This window comes from Vicugna pacos, chromosome 18 (genome assembly GCF_048564905.1).
Source record: "Vicugna pacos chromosome 18, VicPac4, whole genome shotgun sequence".
NCBI lineage: Eukaryota > Metazoa > Chordata > Mammalia > Artiodactyla > Camelidae > Vicugna > Vicugna pacos.
Window position 1 is genome coordinate 45533727 of NC_133004.1, and position 12657 is coordinate 45546383.

General features: G+C 60.4%; 1 protein-coding gene across 1 annotated transcript in view; it reads left to right on the forward strand.

Moving 5' to 3' along the window:
- The window catches only part of GNA12 (G protein subunit alpha 12), an 80573-nt gene extending 74517 nt beyond the window's left edge, over positions 1 to 6056 (forward strand). The window contains exon 4 of the mRNA XM_072943406.1: positions 553 to 6056. Within this exon, the coding sequence (XP_072799507.1) occupies positions 553 to 1122 (570 nt within the window). The 3' untranslated portion in view covers positions 1123 to 6056. The remainder of the gene's footprint in view (positions 1 to 552) is intronic.
- The last annotated feature ends 6601 nt before the right edge of the window (positions 6057 to 12657 follow it).

Below are 12657 nucleotides of genomic sequence, written 5' to 3' on the forward strand. Positions count from 1 at the left end.
CTGCGTGAGTGCTGGTGTGCAGTGATCACTGCAGAATTGCGTAGCGCAGGATCAAAGCGGCCTGAGGGACCACAGTTGCCTGTGTGTTGCTGAAGGCTCTAGGAGTCCTCCAAGAATAAAATATTGAATATATTGCAGGCTAAATTTAAACAGCATTGCAAAACGTAACTTAAAGCAGTTCACAATAAGGTTTTGGAAGACGTGTGGCCTGGAAGTTAGGAAAATAGAGGGTAGCTCTGGTGCAGGGGGAGAAAGGATGGTAGGTCCCCGTGGGGAAGGGAGTGGCTGGGACTTCAGGCTGGGGCCTGACAGGAGGCGTCTGACCCTCCTTCCTCAGTCTGATGGGCCCCCATTCACTTTGAAATGAGCTACTTAGTTCCTTCACTTTCTGTTTCACGGTAAGTCTGTATTTTTATACGTGAAAGTTGCTGTTGGAATTGAGTTCAACTTCTTGCAGAAGTCCGTCTCACTCTCTTCCGCTCCACCCCATCTCTTCGTTCTTATTTTCTCACGTTCTTCCTCCTGACTTGCTCCCTTACCCTGTTTTTGCAGAACTACTGCCCTAGCAAGCAGGACATCCTGCTGGCAAGGAAGGCCACCAAGGGCATCGTGGAGCATGACTTTGTCATTAAAAAAATCCCTTTCAAGATGGTGGATGTGGGCGGCCAGCGGTCTCAGCGCCAGAAGTGGTTCCAGTGCTTTGACGGGATCACGTCGATCCTGTTCATGGTCTCCTCCAGTGAGTACGACCAGGTCCTCATGGAGGACCGGCGCACCAACCGGCTGGTGGAGTCGATGAACATCTTTGAGACCATCGTCAACAACAAGCTGTTCTTCAACGTCTCCATCATCTTGTTCCTCAACAAGATGGACCTGCTGGTGGAGAAGGTGAAGACCGTCAGCATCAAGAAGCACTTCCCGGACTTCCGGGGCGACCCGCACAGGCTGGAGGACGTGCAGCGCTACCTGGTCCAGGGTTTCGACCGGAAGCGGCGGAACCGCAGCAGGCCCCTCTTCCACCACTTCACCACCGCCATAGACACCGAGAACATCCGCTTTGTGTTCCACGCCGTGAAGGACACCATCCTGCAGGAGAACCTGAAGGACATCATGCTGCAGTGAGGGCCCCCCGCCGTGGCCGGACGCACCCGCCGGCAGGGGCCGCGCCGCTGCGGCGTTAGCTGCTGAAGCCTGGGGGCTGGTGCAACTACTGAAAAGCCGAGCGGCCCCCCTGGGGTTGACGCGGCGCGCCCGGCAACACAGCTCACTGTCTTCTCACAGAAACTGCTCCTTTTCTGACACAGTTCGGCCGAGGACCACGTGTGTGCGTGCGCACACACACTCATTAATGACAAACACAAAACCCATGGCTTCGCAGATGGCTTTTCTCCAACTCATTAGTCCTCAGTAAGGAGCGTTGCCTGGGGACGGTTGTAGGCAGTGAAGTTCACGCCGAGCTCAGAGCCCCCGCACCCACACCCCCCAGCCGCGGGGCCTCAGCGCCACCCCCAAGGGGGCGAGCTGCCTTTTCAGCCTCCTGTGCCAGTTTCCCGAGAGGCCACGACCCCGGCTGTACAGGAAGCGAGTGAGCACTCGCAGGTGTGGACTTGCCTTAATGCCCCCACCGTGTGTCACATTGCCCTGCGACACACATGATGCTGATGGTGAATGTCCCCTCCCCTCGCCCATCCACCCCGACCCCGGCAGAGACTTAAACCAGCTGGCCTTGCAGATGACTCTTCTTCTCTGGAGTCGTCTCCCGACACCTGCAGTAGGCTGCAGGGAGCTTTTCCCTCTCCAGACGTAGCAGGTTGCCTCTTGTCCTCTCAGGGGCTCCTGGGAGCCGGCCGGATTGCCAGCAGAGCCCTCGTTAATGCGCCAGCCATCTGGTGACTTGCTACACACCTGACCTCTCGGCAGGCCGGCGGACCCCGGGGAAACCCGAGTCCTCCGCACTGCCCCTCCACCAGTGCCTTCTGACAGCTGGGCCTCTCGCGGCCAGCCCCGAGTCCAGATTCGGATCCAGGTGTCTTGCTTCTGTTACCGCACACACACGACAGGCCAGCGCCATCGGACGTGGCTCCCCTCTGGGGCAACAGCCGAATGCTGGGAATGTACACGTGAGCTGGTCAGCCTTACGCTCAGCCAACTGTCCAGGTGTCTCTCTGTGTCTAAGACTATGTTGCATTCCGACCTGGTCCGCGCTGTGTGGGACTCTGCTGAATGGTCTGTCCTGTCTGGCACGTGAAAGGGAAAAAGCGCCCTCTGTCAGTGGTACCCGGACGTCGCGGTGGTCTAATAACATCCCTAGGCTCCGTCCTCGGGCCACGCTGTTCCCGGTCCTCGCTTGCGCCCCGCCAGCCCCACAGTGACCTTGGCAGACGTGACCCAGAGGAGAGGGAGGAGGAAGGCCTGCTCCGGAGTCACCCTTGTTATCAGCGTTTCAATGAGGAGACGACGTGAAGCCCTCTTTCCCTTCAGTGCTCAAGGCTTCCTGTTGACGGTGGCTGGGGCTTCCGCTGGCCCCTTGGCTGGAGGAGACTTGCTGTTTTTGTCTTGCTTCCTGTGGCCCTTGATAACTTGGAGGAGGGCACGGCCCGGGACCAGGGCCGACGACCACGGTTGAAGGGGAAAGGACGCTCCCGCGGCTCTGCCAGGCAGGTCCGAGGCCCCGTCGCCGCCCTGCGGAGGGCGGTGTGGGCGGCCCTTGTCGCCGCCGGGGCTCTGGGTGGCTCATGCACTGCTCACCGCCTTGGAAATGCTCTCCGGGGCCCTGGTGGAGGGGGCGGCCCTGCGGGCGGCGTGGCCGGTGGAGGCGTTTGAGCCCTTCCCGGCGGTGCGCGCTGTTTGTCCCTCATGTGGTCAGACACGTTTGCTGGTTCGCGTTCAGACCTGGACGCGGGCATGTCATGAGAGGCCATGACGGTCAAGCGGGGCGGACCCCGGGCCCGGGTCCCCGCCCAGCTCAGAGCTGACCCGCCCTCCTCCTGTCCGGGCTGAGCGGGTGACTCAGAAGGCCCTGAAGGCGCCCGCTCCCCTCGCCCTGACTCCTCGTCACTGGAGGAGGAGAGCGCGGTCTGAAGGCTCGGCTCGGCCCGTCCACGGCGGTCCTGCGCGCAGAGCGCAGCCACCTGCCCCCCAGGCCTAGGGCTCCTGTGTTTTAACTCCTCTGTTGTCCTTGCCTGTTGTCTTTCTTGCTGAGATGCTGGAGAAGCGGGGCACAGTCGCGCCTCATCTGTTACTGCAAAAGAGCAACAATAAACTCCCTCAGACTAGGCATCTCCTCGCTGTCGCGCTGCTTACACGCGAGGCGCGTGCACGCTTCTTAGCTGAGGTGTTTTTCTAACTCTTCTGTTTGTAGAGAAATTGTTTCAGAGATACTGAGTCATGGCTCTGTAACTAGAGACCCCTAGACGCCTTATTTCATTTATTCACTTCCTTGATAAAAGAAAAATGAGTCAGGTAATTTTTAACTCCAAGAAATAATCTTGAAACAAGACTGTCCTGACAGACTAACTCGGGCTCCCTGGGAGCAGATGCTGCCCTGCGTTGAGCACTGGCGCCTTCGGGATGGGAGTGGTCGGGCGAACTGCTCATGGCTTACACTTTGCACAACAGGTCAGCGTCAGCAGGAGGGGCCAATTTGATGAACTGACCACTCCAGCCCCTGGGTGTTTATTAAAATACATCCTGAGTTTCTCTTTGCTTAACATCACTCAGCAGCCACAGCCAACGTTAAGTTCACCCTCCAGCCCCCGGGCCCAGAGCAGAGCGAGGGCTCTGACCCTGATCGTCCTTGAAGGCTCACCGTTTGTTAGTCACAGCTTTCCCTCCATGTGGGAAACAAAGCCTGGCGCGCCAGAGAGCCGCCCCAAACCCTGTGTTGGGCGGGAGCCTCCAGATGAGGGCCCAGAACGAGGAACACGGCAGGTACCTGTAGACACACGCGTGATGCCCTGAGGCCCGGGAGCTGGAGGAGGGACCCGGGGACGGATGCAGGCACGTCCAGAGACAGGAGACCAGAGGAAGCCCCGGGGAGGTGTGGGGCGGGGCCCTTTCCCTGCAACCCTGGGGGGCGCCTTCCCTGCGCAAACGGCCCCCTGTGGACAGAGCTCACCGTGCTCGGGGTCCTGTTCTAGAAAAGGACCACCTGTGCCATCCAGCGGCCGTCGCCTGAGTAGCACGTCGTATGCGTCCACATGCGGGGCTTGAACTGCCCACGGTGGGCAAGGCAGGATCACCCCCCCCCCAGAAAACGTGTGCGCTTCATCGCGCATGTGGCTGTGGGCCAAGCTCTTTGGGTGTCAATTTCTCCGTTTGTAAAATGTGGACGAGATTGGGACACTCGGCCCTGGTACCCCAGTTGGATGACCCGAGTGAGGGGCTTTGCACAGGCCCCGGCCTGGGCCATGCGAGACGTCTCATGCCTGGACTCCTGGCTCCCCGCAATGGGCAGGGGATGTTTGCCATGTGCGGCCGGGGCCCAGGGCCATGAAGCAGAGAATCCCAGAGGGTTCCTTCCAGGCTGGTGGAATCCTGTGCTTTGCACGGTGAGAATTCTGTTCCACAACGTCGTGACTGGCAGCCTGCGTCAGGAAGAAGTGGTGCTGGGCTTCCGTTGTGTTTTGAGAGTGGAGAGCCCCGCTAAGCCTTTGACAACGTGCCGGGCAGGCCGTTCAGGTCTTTTGGCACCAGTTTCTCTGTCAGGTACATCGGAAGCGAAGCCGGGAAATTTAGGGAGCTTTGTTTGAAGAAAATGACAAGCTCTTCTGAAGTTGCCTGCTTTGCACGGGAGCCCTCGGGAGAGGTGGACGGGCCTTGTGTGTGGGATTCCTGTGTCAGACTCGCGTCTGGGGCGCTCGGCCTGCAACCGGGGGGCCAGGAGCTGAGCCCCCCAGACGGGCTGCTTTTACTGACAGCGTCTGTAGGGCACCTGCTGGGCCCTGAGGGTGGTGTCGGGCCCCCTGAGGACGGGAGCTCGCTAGGCTCAGTTAAGGCGGCTCTGATGGCTGGTTTGTGCCGAGTTCGGGGAAGGGTGAGGCTGAAGCCTGGGGCTGACTGCAGGCGGAGGGGGCCTGTGGGCCGCGGTCCCACTGTCGGTGTCTGCCTCCTGCCTTCTCCTGGGGAAGGACTTCAGGTCCCGAGAGGCCTGCCTGCTCTCGTGGGCCTCGCTTCCCCTGCTCGGCCTCTCTCTCCAGGACCTTCTAGAACGTAGAGGCTGGTGCTCTCCAGGCTTGAGGGTGACACCTAAAATAGGTGGCTGTGGTTCCTTCGGGTGAAATCCTGCCTCGTCTTGCTGGAGGGCACATGGTGCTTCACACCCTGGCGGGGCTCGGAGTGGCGGGCACCCTGCGGGGCTCTGCCCGCCTTGACGGTGGTCGGGAGCCTGGAGACCCCAGGGCTCCCTGCCTCAGCCTCGTCTCTGCACCTGCCCCCGGGGAGCAGAGCTCTGCCCAGCGTGTGAATGTCCTGTTCGAAGACCACCTTCTGGGTCACAGTGGGAAGGGGCAGGCTGTTTCCAGAACCGAGCGAGGTCTCCAGTGTCCTGGCAGAACGGGTGTCCCTGGAGTCGGTGCCCGTGTCTAGCAGGGGCAGAAGATGGGGTGGACTCAGAAACAGGCCGTGAGGTTCCTGCCCAGAGAAACGGCGCACACAGCACAACGGGCGCTCCCCAGCTGCCCGGGCTGTGGAAGAGCTGAGCGCAGGCAAAAATCACTCTTAGGTCTTGCACTGACCTCCAGTCCTCCTGTCAGCACCCAGCAAGACACCTCGGCACGTCCTGGCGAGGCTCTCCTTACAGAGGACCCAAAGACTGCATCTGTTCCCGTAAACACGGCTCTGAGGCTCACTTCACAAAGAAGTGCGAACCTAGCGCCCCCTGGGAATGGGTTCTCCGCTTCCCAGCTGCCACGGAGGTAGTGTGTGTGGTTTCCTCTTGTGTGCGTGTGACACAAACCACAGGGGAACACTGGGGCAGCCCTCGGGGTTCCCGGGCGGTGCTGAGCTGCGTGGGGCCGGGTCGTCCAGTCTGTCTGAATAAAGGGCTGTTGCTCCGGGCTTGTGATTCGGCCCCCTTTTTGTTTACACTGAATTCACTTTATTTTGTATTTTTAAAACTGATTCTTCCCCCGCATGAACACAAACCCCACTGTTCACAGTCAAGGTGGAGGCCTCCCCACGACCACACTTCCCAGCAGAGCCGGGCCGTTCCCAGTGGTCAGGGCGGCGTGGACCGCGCATCCCGCCTGCTGAGGATGACCTGGATTCCGACAGACGGGCCGCTGAGCGCAGGACTCCTGGGGAGCTGGCTGTCAGCAGGCCCTCAGGGACCCAGTTCTGGTGCTTTCTGGCGCTGTCGGGACGAGCCTGGGCACGTTTTCCAGGTGCGCCCACCTGCAGACAGGTGGCCGGAGCGCTCCGTCCGTGCCTGTGCACAGGAGGCCCGTGTGCAGCTGGGAGCGTTGGCCGTCCCCTCCATCGCCGTGACTGTTAAACTCTCACAGGCCCATTGACAGGGAAATCTGAGATCTCTGTAGAGTCTGTCCATCTCCAGAACCTTCACACATTTCCTTCTGACCTGTCTTGCAAATTGCGAAACACTCCGAATGTCTTCCTTCACCCCCTTTGAGGCAGCTAAAATCAGCCAGCACGTCACTCCGCATCGACACAAGCGCGGGCGGGAGGTCAGTACCGTGGGCTCAGCCCCCTCCTCGCTGCCACGTCCCCAGCTCAGCTCGTCAGCACCGTGCTGTGGCCCCTGCTGTGTGTGGAGGACCCCGTAGAGGGGACAGGGAGGCGGCGATCAGCTGTGGCATCCACTGCAGAAACAGCGCTGAGCTCTTCCAGGGTCTCTACACACAGAAGGGAAACTCACAGCCAGCCAGGGGCTGGGTCTCGGGCGCCTCCCCGGGATGTCGCCGCAGCCCCACGCCCGCTTGTGACAGCACTGACGGTGGAGGGGGAACAAGCTCGGTCCACGGACGCGTCATCCCAGGTTGAAGGATGTGTCTTGTCGTGTGAAAAGTGTGTTGTGTAGCTGCGGTGGCTAGTTCAACCTGGTTTGTGTGTATGATTTTTATAAATCTCTTAAAATCAGCCTTAAATTACATTTGTCCTGGAGTGTTGCGTCCCTGCTGTCCCCGCAGAGCCGTGAGTGAGGGCTCGTGAACAGGGGAGCACGTAACTGGACCCTGGACCACGGACCACGTGTTCAGTGTCACAACCGTGGGCTTCCCGGGTACAGCTCCCTCTCTGGGGCCGGCGGCTTCTGTCCCAGAAGCGAGGTCGCCCGGGGGCGTCGTGCACCAAGCGAGAGGAGTGGGCGGTCAGGGTCTGGGCCCATCCCCCTCGTGCCCTCCACTCTCAGGGCTGCCTGCTTGACGACCGTCACCAGTACAGGCCGCAGCCTGGATGAAACAGAGGAAAGCAGTCGAAGCTGCAGCCTCACGGCAGGAAAAATGCTGTGGGTAATAGTAGTTTAAACAGAAATAATGATCCTCCCCTCCCAAAAAAGTAGAGAAAGCTGGCCTTCGTGTTACAGCACATCAGAAGCGTCAGCCGTGGCCCTGGGGAACGTGGACACGGAGCAGCACTTAGGAAGTGGCCCATTGTGGTGGCACGTTTTCGTAACTTTGGGCAAAGTGACTGGCACAGAAGAGGAGCCTCGAGGATGTGTGGTGGATGAACACAGACCCCGCAGCCTGCCCACGTCAGCAAGGGTCCGTCCCTGAGAGGGGGCCCTGCCACCGAGAACAGAGCAGCCCTGTAGACACCTTCCGACAGGTGCCGGGCACCTGAGCGGGGAGGGGTTACTCACTACGCTCACGTGGTGGACTCTCTTGTTTTCAGTTAGATTTCTAGAATGTCACCCTCTTCTCTCAAGGCTTCTCTCTCAGTTCGTTGGTTAACGTGTTAATTTTGAGAATGGAAATGTAACATGTAGGCCCCAGAGGAGATTCAGATTACCCGCAATTCACTCGGCAGGTCAAAGCCCTCCATGACCCAGGGGTCAGGATGCCGGCAGGTGGGCGCACCTCCACTCGGCTCTGGACAGGGCCAGGGCCCATCAAGTCATTTAGTCAAGTTGTGATCCACGCTCATGGAATCAGGGCAATGTGGTTGCTGCTGGGAGAGGCCTGTTTTGGGCCCAGCACTGGGGGCCGAGGGCCTCCCGGGTCCCAGGCAGGGAAGGAGGCTCAGCCCCGTGGACCCGGCTTCACTCCTGCTCGGAGCCCAGGACCCAGGGGCGGTGCTGATGAGAAGCAGGAGAGGGACGGGCAGGCCCGAGGACGGAGGAGGAAGGAGGGTCCCCACACACGTCAGCCTCCATCCCCGGGAGCCAGAGGTGGGGCGGCGGTGGGGACACCGCTGTCCCCACCATCCTCTGAAGGGGACTCTCCCCAAAGGGACGTTCAAGGGAAACGCCCCTGGTCCTTCCCAAGGAGCAAGGGTGGAAAATGGCTTGATGTGGTCTCAGGGGGAGGTGAGCCCCGCCCTGCGCCGTCTCCTCGCACAGGTGGACGTGCTCCCGCGCCTCCCTGCCTTAATGTGAGGTGGCTGCTCTCAGGAGGGCTCCTTTCTGCACACTGGGCCCCCACAGGCTCTCCTTCCAGGAACCCGTTTGCCAGCAACCCTGTCCCCCAATTTAACCTGGAGGGCGGGAGGGCAGCCCCACTGACAGGCGAGCCGGCCCCGTGCCCCCTCCCCACCCGCCAAGGTGAAGGGCTGTCGGGCGCAGACGTCAGTTACTCCTCATTTGAAATCCACCTTTCGTGGCCCAAAGGCTGAAAGAGGGACAGAGAAGGGAATGACCAGCTTCCGCAGATCGGTGCTTCCGGGGGGCCCCTGCCCCGCTGGTCCTGCCGTCCCCACAGCAGGTGAGTGTGAACCCGCAGGTGCAGGGAGCAGCGCAGGAGCCGGCTTTCCAACCAGTCCCCACAGATCACAAGCCAGTGAGAGCCCGTTAAACAGCAACGTGGTGGATGCAATGCCAGAAAGAACAACACGGTAACCGTGGTGAGACTGTCCGGGGACCAGGAGGGAAGCCACGCGGCCTTGCGGAGTGGTGTTCCGGCCACGCTGCAGCCAGGAAGTTGGCACCGGGCGGAGGTCGGGTCAGGGAGCGGACGAGAGAGCCGAGGGGCCGCGGGGGTCTCAAGCCAGGTGACGGACACCAGGCCCGGCCCAGGCTCAGGACAGCAAAGTTGGTGGAAATGCTTGTGTGACTTTGGCCGCACGTGGAGCTGGTTTTGTTTCCAGTTGAGAGCCTGGGTCGATCGCGAGGCCATGCGAGGTTGGATCCCTGAGCAGCGCGGGAGGCGGGGTCCAGCCGCCTCTTTGATGAGCGAGCCCTTGGTCCTCAGTGAGGGGGGGGGCCAGGACATTTCTTGGAAACTGCATTTTAAAATAACCCCGTGACATAAGCTTGTTTTCATTTGCCTTCTTACCCAAGAAGCTGAGTTTGAAAATAGACCACGATCGTTCTGGGTTCTCCCCGACGGAGGTGCTGGAAAAGGCAAGGCGCTCGGCGCTTCCTGCCCGTCAGTCACACGGGTTTCAGCAGCTCCCGAAGCAGCAGGCGCTTCCCGGCCTGTTCTCTGTGTTGAGCTTTCACAGCCTGACATTCTGAGGGTGATAAATTTGCTATTTCCTGGGGTTTCCTTAGAACCGGGCTCCTCTGTGCACAGCCATCAGGCCTAGCCTGGCCCCACTAGAGATTCCAGCCCCGGGAGTGTGCAGGGGTCAAGGCCGGCCAGCCGTGGGGTCCACAGTGCCAGCCGCCCCCCACGGCCTGTCCGGGTCCCAGGCGGGCACAGCCAGCCTGGAGGCAGCCCCTGTCCGCTCCCCTGCGAGCGGGCTCCAGCTCAGGTCCTCCCGGTCTTCACCAGGGTAAAAATGCTCCTGGGGACGCACCCTCGTCACACAAACACATCAGCGAAGCCCGAGCAACCCCAGGCTTTGCTTGAGTTGGCGTCTCTGCCCCAGCGCGCCGGCCACCCACCCAGGCCATTGCTCAGGCCTCCGGAGTCTCGATCCGCCAGAGAGCTTCCGGGCAATCTGAGCACCCCGGGCAGAGCCGGCCCAGGGCTGGGGCGGAGGAGCCAGGGGTGCAGGGCTCCCACCCTCATGCTTTCTTCCCGACCCTTCCTGGTCAGACTCACCTGGCGTGCCTTCCCAAGAAGGACCTAGAACACGGAGGGCTAAGTCAGGGCGAACCTAGCCTGAATACCAGCCCCCGCTTTGCAGCCCGGGGCACGTGACCAAACCTCTCTGCGCCCTTGGTTAAAATGGGATAAGGGCACCTGCCTTGCAGGACGTAAGAAATTCTCTGGTGCTTAGAAGGACACCTTCAAAGGGGATTTGATTTGCAGGGACGATCTGCCTGCCTTTTTCCAAACTGATACGGGTCTAGCAGCCCGGCCCTGCTGTCGGGCCCATGAGTGACCCTTCCGTGTGTGTGTGTGTGTGTCCCTGGAATGCTATAGCTGTGCCTTTGAACGTGATGGGCTCTAAATTTGGACTCCTAGCTTTACTGTGAGCTGTGTGGCTAAGCCATCGTGTGTGTTTTTAAGCCCTTTTGGAGATTGCTTTCCTCCCAGCAAGGTCTCAGTCAGACGCCCCATGGGGCAGTATTATCAGGACCACATCCCTGCCCATGCTCTGGAAATGGGGCGACGGCTGAGGGGCTCGGGGGCTGAAGTCGCTTTCCCACGCCACCAGGGCTCAGCTGCCAGCAGGAAAGGCGGGGAGGGCGGCTTTTGGGGTGGTTCTCCCCCCAGCACCTGATGGCGAGTTTGGGCTTTGGGAGGGGAGCAGGGGGAGGGGAGAGGCAGGGGGAGGGCCAGCGGGCACTGCTGCTCCACCAAGATGGAGTTTCAGCGTGGGCTTGAAGCTGCTCTCGAAGGCACTGGAGATGCCCCAGCCCCGCCTCACATGCGGCGGCACAGGTAACATAACGAGCCCTGAGCACTTTCAGCTCCATCCAAGCCCCTCCACCCCGGCCCACGCGAGTGTGGGGGCACGAGGGGTCCATGGGCAAGCTCGAAGACCTCTCCTCATGACTTGCAGGGACCTTCGACAGATAAGGAGATGAGGAAGCAAAAAAGTTAATTTCATGCATTTACAAAAATAAAAGCCAGGGCCCCTTGTTTCTGGGATAAGGTTCTCTGTAGACATTGCAGTTCAGCCCCGTTAAGGTGCCCAGCTGCACCCTGTCTGGTGAACATGCCTTTGCTCCGGGAGACAGCGTTCACTGACACCTCCTCTGCCGTAGCCGCTTCCCAAGGGACTGTCCCAGCGGCTCCTCGCCCCCGGCAGGGACAGAACCTGGACCCCTATTCTAGCAAAGGAAGGAATCTGATCTCTGTTCCTGAAAGTTTTATTTTCAAAGCATTCCTCCCAGCGGCTGTCTTTGAAAATTGTACTCCATCTGCAGCTGGTGGAGGCCAGGGAGGAAGCGGTCTGTCCCTCCCGACTTCAGGATGCTGTTTTGGGACACTTATGACAGTTGGGAGGCAAAGGCCATGGGCACAGATAGCTGGTGCTGAAGACCTGGCATGGAGCCCCCTCTGTCCCCTCCGGGTCGTCTTCCATCCCTGAGGCAGTTACTCTTCACAGAAAGCAGAGTAGGTCAGGTGGTGTTGCCGGCGTGACGGCCGGTCCACGCAGGGGGAGGCAGGTCTTCCACCTCACGCTCCTCGGAACCTGGCCACAGCCCGGAGGTGGGGTCTACAGCCCCTCCCCGGGTGTGAGCACAGGTGACGGGGTGGCCTTAATAGAGTGGAAGTGATGATCTTCAACCTCTAGCCTTTTCCACATGATTCTAGGAAATCCGCCGTCAGCAGGCAGCCGCCACGCTTGAAGGAAGCCTAGCCACGCGGCAGCCCCGTGAGTGAACCACGCTAGCGCTGGCCGCTCCGGCCCCCCGAGGCCCGCCCGCACTGCAGACTCCCGAGCTAGAGTGACGGTTGGGGTTTTAAGCCACCGAGGAGGGAGCGGTGTGCTCACAGCAGCAGACACCCAGGCGCCAGCCGCCGCCATCCTGCTTGGCGGTGGGGCCCCGCGACACCCCTTCACAGCCGTGCAGACGAGGGCGGGGGCGGCAGAGCTGCATCTGGGCGCCTTCACGTGCACGATGGCCTCGTTCCTTTGCGCTTTTCTGGGACTGGGACCTACATTCTCATCTGGCCTGATTCCAGGGAGGCTTCAGGCGCTCTTGCTGGGGGTGGGGGTGCCCTCCTGATTCTGTATTTGTATTTTGTGTTGTCTTTCTCAGAAGGCCCCCAAAACTGCACAAGCTGCCCGCAAGCCGCAGGGCCTGCCCCGTCCTCACCCCCTCCCAGATGGGAACATAGCTGAGCCCGCTCCTCACTCTGCTGGGATCCTGCCGTCAGAACCAGAAGCATCGCTCCCCAACACATGTGATCATGAAAACGGTCAGTTTGTCAGGAAAACAGTCAAATGTGTGTCCATAAAAGAGCTTCAAATAACCAGAAGCAAAATTTGGCAAAACTAAAGGGAGCCCATCCTGCAGGGGTGGTGGGCGTTCTCACACCCTCCCGGCGACTGGGTGAGCTAGACCCGAAGGCCCCGCCGGACGACAGCTGTCCTGGACAAAGCCCTGACCACACCGCCCTCGCAGGCGTGCGGACCGCCAGT